This window comes from Sminthopsis crassicaudata, chromosome 1 (genome assembly GCF_048593235.1).
Source record: "Sminthopsis crassicaudata isolate SCR6 chromosome 1, ASM4859323v1, whole genome shotgun sequence".
Classification (NCBI taxonomy): domain Eukaryota; kingdom Metazoa; phylum Chordata; class Mammalia; order Dasyuromorphia; family Dasyuridae; genus Sminthopsis; species Sminthopsis crassicaudata.
The window spans coordinates 527,001,871-527,013,879 of record NC_133617.1 but is presented as its reverse complement, the minus strand read 5'-3'; the positions used below and the strand labels follow the sequence as shown (position 1 = coordinate 527,013,879).

The following is a 12,009-nucleotide window of genomic DNA, read 5'->3' as shown; positions in this document are numbered from 1 at the left end:
CTTTGTGCCTAGTTTCTGCTCTCCCTTATTTAGATATCAAAACCATATTCATGTCACAAAAGGAATTTGGTAGAATTGCTTCATTACCTATTTTTTCAAATAGTTTATATAGTTTGGGAATTAACTTCTTTAATATTTGGTAGGATTCACTTTCTGGTTCTGGGAATTGTTTCTTAGCAAGCTTATTTATGGCTTGTTAACATATTTTTCTAAGGTAGGGTTATTTAAGTATTCTGTTAACTGTTCTGTTATTAAGGGCAATTTGTTTTTGTAAAACATGAACCTAGGGGGCAGCTAGGTGGTGCAGTAGATAGAACACCAGCCCTGAAGTCAGTAGGACCTGAGTTCAAATTTGATCTCAGATACTTAAGACTTACTAGCTGTGTGACCCTGGGCAAGTCACAACCCCAATTGCCTGGGGTGGGAGAGTAAAACATTTATTTCACTTAGATTGTCAGCTTTACTGGCTGATAAGTGGGCAAAATAACTGCTAATGGTTCCATTAATTTTCTTCATGGAAGAAGTTGTGCATATATCATTTAATTTTTTGATACTGATAATTTGGTTTTCTTCTTTCTTTTTCTAAAAAAAAAAAATCACATTAATCAATGGTTTATTTTGTTGGGATTCTCCATAAAATTACTTCTCACTTTTATTTATTTTTAATTTATTTTTATTTTTTTTTACTTTTTATTGTGTTAATTGCTCCTTTTATTTTCAGGATTTCTTTTTTCTGGTACTCAATTAGGTAATTTAAATTTGTCTTTTTTTGGGTTATTTTTGGTTTTATGGCCAATTCATTGGTCTGGTCTTTCTTTTATTGATGCATGCATTTCGAAAATATAAAATTTTCCCTAAGTACTGCCTGGACTGTATCCCCAAATTTTGGTATGTTGTCTCGTTGTTGTCATTCTTTCCAACAGATTTTTAATCTGTACTTCCACAGCCTTTTATTAAATGTAATTTTTATTGCATTATGGTCTGGAAAGATGCATTTAATAGTTCTACTTCTTTACACTTGTTTATGAGTCTTTTATGCTTCAACACATGGTCAGTGTGTTATATTGTGAGACCAAGGACTGAGAAAAGGCCATCAAATTATCAACCATCCGATATTCCTAACTGTCCTATTTATTTGGCAATCTTGGATAGAGAAGTTTCACCCAAGAAATCAGATCAGAAGCCAGATTGCAAAAGGTTGAGAAGTTAGAGGAAAGGAAATAGGGACAATGAATGTAAATAACTTTTTATGAAGAGAAGAGGTATGGAATAGCCCTTTGAGGAATAGGATAGAAAATCTGTCAGAGAGGGTTGATTAGTTAAGATTAGAAAAATGCATTAGTAAGATTAGAAGAGTGTATGCATTCATATAGCACAATTTCCTTCCAATTTCATTAAGTAGGGAAGGAAAATGGTTAAAAAAAAAAAAAGGAATGGGTTTTGGCAAGTCATGAGCACTGAGAAGACACTGGGCAAGAGATCTGAGACTAGAGAATGGTGTAGAATAGAATTGGTTAGGCTGAGCATGGATTTGGGGAAGAGAAGGAGGTGAGATTAAAGCAATGATGTTTGCTTTGCAGAATATTGAAGGGTGGAGAAAGTAAAGGATCCCTTGGGGACAAAGAATAAGTTTAGGAGGGATAAGACATAAGGAGAGATGGAGTGGTGGGAGGTTAGGACTTGTTAAAAGGATTCTAGAATTTTTGATCATTGAAGTGTGACTTTATGGATGAGAAGGTGATGGAGAAATAGTGTGTAATCAGTATTCTATGGATGAAACAAATTGGAGGGGCACATATATTGAAGTTCCCTAGTATAAGAGCAGGAGTTAGTGTGGGTGGTAAGACTGAAAACTAGGTACTGAACTCCTTGAGAAAAGAGGGATAATGACTTGGGGATCCTAGAGATAACAGTTACTAGGATGTGTCTTGGGTGATAACTTAGGATGGATTGAACTGAACATTTTCCCCAGTGCTTTCAGGCAAAGGGGGAGTCTGGAAATGGCAGGAAGGGCAAGGTGTATTCTGCCTGCCCTACAGGACCCCTATGTTGGGTGAGTATGAGAAAGAGTACTGCCACTGCTGAGGAGACTGGAGATACAACAGCATTCAAGGGGAATTAGGTCTCTAAGAATTTGCCTTATAAAATAAGGATGTTTGCATCTTCAAAATTGTGGAAACCAATTTTCTCTACATTTATCTCTCAGATTCATATGTGGAATTCCCAGAATTGACCTTTAATAAATATAAAACCTCACATTTAACAGAGGAAAAGTAGTTTAGTCTAAAGCATGTGTGTCATGGGATAAGTCAGCATAGAATTAAGGAGAAAAGATATTGGGAAAGCACCTTTCTTAGATAATGTTTTCTTTTCCACTTTTCTACTTAATTTTTTTTTTTTTGCTTACTAGCAATCAACCTATTTTAATAGTCATTCAACAAACTTGGAAGTATGGAAAGTTTGTGTGACAAAACATATAAACTGAACCAGATTTGAATAATAAAACATGAAGGAATGAAAATGAAGTAAGTCATATTTAGTAAATGCTGAACCTAATTTAGACATTTATATTCTGAATTTTGACCACCCAAGACCAAACAATATGACACATTTAAGTCATTTAATTTGTTATCTTTTGGAGAGAGAGAAAAGTGGATTTTGTTCCAATAAAAATAAAAGAATCTACTTTTTAAGAGTATGCTTTGTGAAAAAGGATCATGTAGGGATACAGAAATGTCATTATGATTGAGAAGCAATTTTATGAAGTAATAAGAGGAATACCATGGCCACCCAAATTATCACCTGACTGCCATCAGGCCTTTGGGTAACTTTAGGAAGGTCCCTTTGGGACTTTGTTTCCTTACCTGAAAGCTGGGGAATATCTCCTAATCTACAGTGATTTTGTGAGGTTGAAATATTTTATATGAAAGTACACTGAGAAGTATAAAAATAAAATAAGTTTAAAGTACTCTTGTTGGTATTCCTCTGCTAAACTTCTACCCCAATGCTTATCCAAATCCCAAATTCTTTTGTTTTCATTTATTTTAATTTTGAACTCAAATACCAAATAAAATATAATATAATATACTATATAAACAGAAGGAGGAAATTTAACATGAAACTGCAAATCTCTCTTTTGTGCAGTTTGTCACATCTTTTTAAGATTCTGGCCTCTCTTTTTTTGAAAAAAAAAAACAATCTTTATTTATATCTTGTCTTCTCACTTCTCCCCCAGTTGGAAAAAGAAAATAAAAACAAAATCCATCTAACAAAATTACATGATCAGGCTAAACATATTCCCACACCAAAGCCATGTCCAAAAAGGTAAGGCTTCCTTTACATCTGGAGTCCTTTACAACTCTGATACTGGAGGCATGAACCCACGTTCTCAAAGACTGGCCGGACAACTGACACACATGGAGTCACATGTACACAAGTATGTTCATATAGGTGTACATGTTTGCAGCTCTTGCTGGATCCAAGCTTTCTTGACACTCTCTTCTGTGCCCTGCAATCTGTTATTAGGTAGTTGCTGCTGTAATTATTATTCAACTGACTTAAATCATGTCTTTGGCATTCCCTTTGCAGCTAAGAGAAGGCTCTGCATGGGACTTCATTTCATGAGCTATGTAAAGAAGCCAAGAATGGCTTTGTTCCACCTCTACCATCTTCTTTTTTAAATTAACTGCTTAGGCTGCAACCAGAGCTTTTCAGATCATACCACAGACAGTCATTTTTGATCCTGGTTATTTGGATTTAAAAAAAAAAAAAAGTTAGCTCCTAATTTTAGTTATTAATTTGATGTTTTTGAAGTATTTTTTGTTTTCAGTTTATTAATATTTTAATTTTCAGGGTTTCAATTTTAGTGTTTAATTGGGGATTTTCAATTAGTTGATTTTATAAGTTACATGCCCATTTGTTGATCTGTCATCTTTGTTTTCATTATCAACACATTATATTCATTGGCTTAATGTTTTAAGAAGGAGACAAGATGTTTACTTCTCAACCTAGCTAAATAACTTCCAACGTTAACTAAACCTGCTACACATGGGACCATGGGTGTTTGGAGACAAAAAGCTTTCAGAGGCAAAGGGAATGAAACTAAATGATGTGATGAAAAGAGCCCTAGCTTTAAAGGCAAAATCTAGGTTTGAATCCTTGAACTGTCACTTGCAAGTTACTTAACTACTTTGATCCTCATATTCTTCATCTCTAAAACAAGAAGATTGGACTAGATTATCTCTTGGTCTAAATCACATGAAATCTTTCTCTTAATGCAATGAATTCTTGCTGGTCATTTAAAAATGTTTTCTAGTTTAATGTTCTTTCTTTTTTTTTTTTTTTTTTTCATATCACTGTTAGTTCTCAATGACTTTTCTTCCTCCAGACCCCCAGTTGAAGCTTCCCTTGTAAAACATGCTTGTGTGACAATGCACGCCTCATTCCTCACCTTCGGTCTATCCCCTTTCTGAGCTTCCTCTGCCCCTGCAATCTTGAATGAAAACTGCAGTGTCAGAATTCTGAAATATTTGGTGACTATCTTCTTTTACTTTTTTTCTTGTTCATCATGAAAATTGTCCTTCTGGTTTTGCCTTACTCTCACAGGTTATTGCTACTGATAGCAAAGGAAATGTAGAAAGTACTTTAGCACACTTTTGAAATAGATGCTATTTGGTCACTGTTTATTTTGATACCTCTGTATATAAAGCTTTGTAAAGCACATTCAAAAGGCACTCCAGAAATTCAGTCTTTGATGCCCTTTCTATGCTGCTACCCTTCTCAAAGGGACAGTGTGTTCTAATGATGCTGTCCTGAACAGCCAACTGCCTTTTAGATGGTCAGTTATAATCAGCCTGAAATATATGTTCTTCAGTCTTTGGTGCTGAATGTAAAGGGAATGGGATCCAGCTTCATTGGCAGGAGCAAGTGGAGTGGCAATATGGGATGAATGTGTTTTCTTCTCATCTTGAAGATTTATATGTGACTTGAAACCTAGAAAGACAATTTAAGTGTAACCAAAACTGGATGTCTTGTCTACAGAGTTGATACCAATGGTTAGATGCAGTACAACAAAACAAGTGCCACAATAGTCCCAGTATGCCTGTAGCCTAGGACTATGGGCTCTCTCCCCCTCTCCCCGATATATGTTTTGGACTTTTCACCTTCATCCTGTCCTTGATTATTAGCCCAAGACTGTCCCTTTTATCTTATGTCCAAATGATAACCGAGAGTTGGACTGATGATCTATTAATTTGGTCATATTTGTATGAATCAAATGCCACACTAAATGATGCTTTAATTCTTTATTTAAATTACTGGTTCTTAAGTTTTTTGTGTCATGGATCTTTTAAGCAATCTGGCTAAGCCCCTGTCTTCTTTTCAAAAGAAATCTTTCTTGTTGACAACACTCAATCGAAAGGAACTAAATATTAGCTAGAAGTTAGTGAAAACAAAGAATTATTTTCTCCTCATCAAAGTTCATTTGAAATCTCTTCATGAATCACTCGACAGTCATGGACTTCGGGTTAGGAACACCTAATTTAAGCTCTTTGTAAATCCTGCATTTCTTCTTAACTCAAAATAACTGCTTGAAAATCACTACCTTGAATTGTTGTTCCTCCTAGTCATCCTAACAAATGCCTTCTGTATCGTGTTTTTGCTATTAGTGCCCAAACAAGTTAAGGCCTTCTCTTTACAGAACCCCAAATCCCCCAACAGGAGGTTCCTTCTTCCATCAGGGAATCTGCTCCATAGGGAGCTATTCCCACCTGCATTCAGTCCTTAACAGGAGTGCCAGGCTTAGATTTAGATGCCGGTCTGTTCCCCGACTGAGAAGGGATAGAAAGAAAAGGAACAAGCTCTGTAGGAATTTGTACCCCCTTTTCTAGCTGTCTTCTCAACATATCAGTGTACTGGAAGGATACACACAGAAGAAACCAAAACAGCTCCCATTTTAAATGCTGCTTCAGGACTTTTTTAGACTTTTCCAAAGACTCCAGGTTACTCCTATAGTTGTGACTTTGCCCGCTCCTGTGTGACAAAGGCTTACTTAGGTCAGGTATGTGCAGAGTGTGTCATCTTCACATCCCCTTCGCTGCTGCCTCTATTGGGACCTCCAGTTACCATGTTGTTGTTGTCTGAGCACAAATCTTAACTTAATTGGATGTAAAAAACACTGCTTCATAAGATCTCAGTGTGGGGAAACTGCCCCAGTATGCCCATGTAAATGTACATCCATGCAGCCACACACATTCACACGCACACTGGGAATGCCCATATGCTTGTGGAACATGCCATGTGCATGTGTGTATAGTGCACATATATTGCACATATTTGGACAGCTAGATGGCACAGGAGGTAAAGTATCAGGGATGGAAACAGGAAGACTCATCATCATGAGTTTAAATCTGGCCTCAGACACTTCCTGGCAGGGTGATCCTGGCTAAATCACTTGACCTGTTTGTCTCAGTTTCCTCCTCTGTAAAATGAACTGGAGAAAGAAATGGCAAAACACTCCAGTGTCTTTGCCAGAGACACCCAAATGGGATCACAGAGAATCAGACACTACTAAACAACATACGTTTATGTGTATATATATGTATACATATATTAACACAGATCTGTAATTAGCTTCATGAGACGTATATGTTTTCATATATTTATATACACACATTTCTGCCAATTCACATTGTTATATAGTATTTTAAGGTTTGCAAAGTGTTTCACAAATATTTATACTCGTCTATCTATATGTATATTTCTTTTGCATTTACTTTTTTCATCTTTTAAATGGTAGAGATTCTGTCAATGTCCCATGATCCTTAGGTTATGTAATCAGTTCTAAGAGTAATTAAAACATATCCCTGAAGTTACTTAAGTGAAGAGAACCAACCACACATTTGTTCACTATGACACACAACCTATAATTCAGTGTACCAGCAAGTTGTTCTTAGAGATAATTATATGATACTGGTTCCTAAATCAGGAACCAGTTAATGCCCATTAATTGAAGGGCCATATGTAATAACCACCAGGTGATTTGAAACCTAAGAAGTTAAAAGCAGTTTGTTTCTATCTATCCTACTGATTTTTTTTCATCTAATTTCAAATATATATAATTATTACAGATAATTTCCCTTGTTTAACTCCAATAATTTTAAGGTAGAAGCAAAATGTTTTTGCCTTTCACAGCTTGCAAATGAGTTGTTGATTCTGTTTCTGGGAAGTCAGTTTAGGTAGTCCTGTCCTGGTTCTTACTCTGATCACTGATACACTTGGCAAAGAGGCTTAATCAAGGTATTTATGTACTTTGTACAAAGAAAGTCCTTGCAGGAGTCACTTAGCTAAAAGCTCTGTTCTGGAAGGACTTGCCATCTAGCAGAAGATAGGATGTAAATTTAAATAACTCTAACATAAGGCAAACTTATGTTAGAGGTACACAAAAATGAAATGTTTATTATTGCATCATGAGGTATAACAAATACTTTTCTCCAAACCACCCTGAGATAGTGAAAGTATCATACCCTTTAACAGATAAGGAAACTGAATCTCACAGAAGTTAAAGGAAAAGCTGAAAGGTGAAAAAGCTGAAAAGCTGAAAATCACTATCAAAGCTAAAAAAATTTGAGTGAGCCATTCCAGATCTAGAGCTCTGCCTAAAATCTATTACCCCATGCTGCCTCTTTCCAAAGCATTTTGACAAGTTAATTTTTCACTGTAATCAAGTGTCAGATGAATAGCACAGACAGTATTCACTGAGTTAGTGAGACTTGAACAGGGCTTTGAAGAATAGATTGTATTTAGATAGGTTGGAGAAGAGAAAAAAGGATTGCCTTTGCTTCGTCATTTCTCCTATTTAAGACTGAGAAGCCTGAGACCTATTTGTGAGACTAGTCTAGTCTGAAGAGATTCTGAGGGATAGGGAAAAGAAACTTCTTGGAATTTATATTTCCAAGATCATAGTCATATTTGTAGAAGTCTTCAAAAAAAAACTAAGGTAAGCACTTAATTATTTTTCCTGTTTTATTTTTTATTATTTTAAAGATTGTATGCCTTTTAATTGATATAAATGGTATTTCATTAAATATTTCACAATTACATTTAAAAAAACTTTTAAGATTTATTTTTTAAAATGTTGAGTTCCAAATTTTCTTTTTCCCTTCTACCCCTTCCCATCTCTTTAAGAAGACAAGAAAGATGATATTGATTATGCATGCAAAGTCTTACAGATTATTTTCCATATTAATCAAAAGAAAACACACATATATACATAATACAAAAAGCAAGAAAAATTAAGAAAATGGAAAAAAAAGCATGCTTTTATCTGCATTGTAAGAGTTGATTAGTTCTCTTTCTGGAGGTAGATGTCATTTTTCATCATAACATTGTCTTGGATAATATATGGATAATGTATTGCTCACAATAGCTAAATCATAATTGATCATTCTATTACTGCATACAGTGTATTCTTGGTTCTGCTTACTTTATATCAGTTCATATAAGACTTATTTTAATTTATTTCGGATTTGCCCATAATTTTATTTTGGTTAGTGGTTCTCTGTCTCTCTCTGTCTCTCTGTCTCTGCCCCCCCCCCCCTTTCTCTGTCTCTCTCTACTCCCTCTCTCTCTTTCTCTCTCTGTCTCTTTGTCTTCTCTGTTTCTGTGTGTCTGTCTCTCTCTGTCTCTCTTTGTCTCTTTCTCTGTCTCTCTCTCTGTTTCTGTCTCTCCTCTTTTCCTCTCTCTCTCTCTCTCTGTCTCTCTCTCTCTCTCTCTCTCTCTCTCTCTCTCTCTCTCTCTCTCTCTCTGTGTGTGTGTGTGTGTGTGTGTGTGTGTGTGTCTCTGTGTCTCTGTCTCTCTCTGTCTCTGTCTCTCTCTGTCTCTGTCTCTCTCTCTCTCTCTCTCTCTGTCTCTCTCTCTCTCTCTCTCTCTCTCTCTCTCTCTCTCTCTCTCTCTCTCTCTCTCTCTCTCTCTCTGTCTCCGTATCTCTGTCTGTCTCTCTGCCTCCCTGAATCTGTTTATTTCTGCCTTCTCTCTGTCTCTCTGTTTCTCTCTGTCTCTGTCTGTCTGTCTCTCTCTATCTCCCTCTCTCCCTCCTTTCCTCCCTCCCTCCATTCCATTCTTCCTCCCTCCCCCTTCTTCCCCCCCCCCTTTTTTTTCTTTGCCTTTTATAAATTGTTATTTGGAACATGGTCTGATCTGATTGCTTGGTTTTCCTCTCCTTCCCTTTTAGTGGAAACCACATTTTCCAAGGTCTTGCTGCTGGCATAGCAGTAAATGAGAATGGAAGAGGACAAATAACAGGTAGGAAAGTAAAGCTGCCTTCTTCCAGGGGATAACTCTCAAAATACTGCCTCATTTCACTTTGAGGCAGGATATACTTGAAGATGTAGTTGAGTTCAACAATCTCATCCCGGAATCTGGATAATCCCCTTTCTAATATTCACAACTCTCATTGCTGTAGCACTTTGTAGATTACAAATAAAGGCCACAATCACCTTATGGAGTTAAGAGTACAAGCTTTAGTGTTCTTATCTTATAGATGAGGGAACTGAGGTTCAGAGAATTTAAATCTGAGCTTCTTAAACTTCTTCCAATCACAACCCCTTTTTGTCAAGGAAATTTTTACAGGATCCTGGGCATATAGGTATCTATCTAATATAGGTTGTTATAAGGAAAATATCTTGCCAACCTTCAAGCACACCATAAAATCTGAGCCAGCATTAGTTCTCCTAATTGTTTTCTTCCTTAAAACCAGCTGAGAAGTTTTCGGTGAAAGAATACTCAGGAAAAGAATTTGTTGACCTTCTAAAGCAAGAGTTGGTTCTTAACTTAATAATATACTTATTTTTAAATATACACATTTTGATAGCTGAAAGTTTGAAAGAATTGGTTTCTTTGTAATCCTGTGTATTTTATTCTATACATTTAAAAACACTCTTCTAAAAAAAAATAAAAAAAATAAAAATAAAAACACTCTTCTAAGAAAGAGTTAATAAGTTTCATCAGACTGCTGAAGGGTCACAAAAAGAAAAGAAAGAAGATAAGCAGTAATTAAATATTTACTATGAGCCAGATACTATCCTAAGCATTTTATAAATATTATCTCATTTGATCCTTATAAAACCCTGAGAGGTTGTTGCTATTATTATCCCCATTTTAGAAATTAAATGATTTACTCAGTTTCACATAGCTAGTAAAAACCTGAGGTCAAATTTGAGCTCAGGTGTTCCTGACTACAAGTTTAGCATTCCAACCACTGTGCCATCTAGCTGTCTTGATGCTATGATCTTTTAAACAAAGATTCAGATATAATGACAGTTACATTTTCAAAACACCACAGATTTGTTTCCCCCATTATACAGGGTGTCCCAAAAGACTTAGTGCAGTAATAAGCTTTAATAGTTGTATAAGGGGGGGGGGGGAATATGATAATGTCAATAGTAACAGTGAAAAAATAATTATGAAGAGCTTCACTGATAGTTTAAGTGTAATTAAAGTTAGTCATTGAATACATAGCAGCCTTTTACTCAGATTTTCAGATTTGATGACCAAAGTAGATTTAGAATTATGGAATTGTTGAATTTTAGAACTGAGTAGTACTTGAGAATATGGTCTAATTATACTAATTAAATTGTCCTAAATCTATTATATGATATGACTTAAAAGTCATCAGAATTCTCATTAGAAGAAAATTTAGAAACATGGAATTATACTAAAAACTATTTCGGTTTTTTCTATGTTCTGCTTCTAAAAACCTGACATAATTAGTTCTTTAGAAATTGAACTGAGAGAAAATGCTCATTAGCACAGAGAAGACAATAATAGGGTAAGACACTAGGAGTAATTTATTTTTTAGCCCAACAGACATAATGACTCTTAAAAACATAATATAACTGTCTTTTTACTGGATCTGTTTGCCATGGCACAATACCCCACCTTCCATCCTTTCTCTGGCAGTTGGTTATAGAAGAGATTCTTTGTACCTTTGATTCAAGTTAGGACTTTGAAATGAGGGGATAGATCACACACTTAAACATTTTTATGTTTTGGATCCTTTTAGCTGTCTGGTTGAGCCTGCTCAGAATAACGTTCATAGATATTTTATCATCCCACTTTGTATATGTGTAAATTTAGCATAACTGAATTCCAGAACTTGAAGGGACCTCGAAGATCATGTAGTCTAAAATTCATTTTACAGCTGAATAAACTAAGGCACAGAAGGGATGCAGATAAGCCAAAGTATATGTGACAATTATATAGTTGACTAGATTTCTCATTCTCGTTTCTATTATCTGTTTTTGTTAGATTATTTGAGGCCTTCTGACAGATTGATTATGCTTAGTGAATTTCTTTTATATCTCACTTTAGAAAACGTTATACGTGAAAATCACTGGGGTGGTGCAGATATTCGCCAAGGAGGTGATCCTGTTCTTAGAAGCAACCTTATCTGCTTTGGCTATTCAGATGGTGTGGTTGTAGGAGAACAGGGAAAAGGACTGATCGAAGGAAATACTATATATGGTAAGAAAAAAAAAATTTTAATGAGCTATAATAGAGTCTACCTAGGGGTCTACTAATAAATCTTTAACAACCAATTCTCAAAAAAAAAAATTGTGATTGACACACTTTTGGCTTTAAAAAATGTCATCTCCCCTCTCCCAATTACATATTAGAACAATTTTTACATTTGATTTTTTAAAAAAAAGTTTTGAGTTCCAAATGGCTTTCCTCCTCCCCCACCCAACAGTAGTAAATAATCAAATATAGGTTATACATGTGCAGTCATGTAAAATACTTCCATATTAGTTATTAAGTACAAAAAGATGTAAATTTTTAAAAATGAAAGAAAAAAGTGAAAAATAGCATATTTCAATCTATATTTAAACAATATCAGTTCTTTCTCTAGAGATGGATAGTAAGCTTCATCATTAGTTCTTTGAGATTGTCTTGGGATATTATATTGCTGAAAATCACTAAGTCATTCACTGTTACTATGCACAATATTCTCTT

The 12,009-nt window shown here is 35.3% G+C and overlaps 1 protein-coding gene across 5 annotated transcripts in view; it reads left to right on the top strand.

Annotated features, from left to right (window-relative positions):
- Positions 1-12,009, top strand: part of FBXO10 (F-box protein 10) — a 75,679-nt gene that overhangs the window by 48,935 nt on the left and 14,735 nt on the right. For all 5 annotated transcript variants that reach the window (XR_012484683.1, XR_012484682.1, XM_074281785.1 and 2 more), the window contains exons 6-7: positions 9,230-9,300; positions 11,368-11,520. Coding sequence is in view for 3 of the 5 variants with exons in the window: in XM_074281785.1 (XP_074137886.1) it covers positions 9,230-9,300; positions 11,368-11,520 (224 nt within the window). In the remaining 2 variants the exon portion in view is untranslated. The remainder of the gene's footprint in view (positions 1-9,229; positions 9,301-11,367; positions 11,521-12,009) is intronic.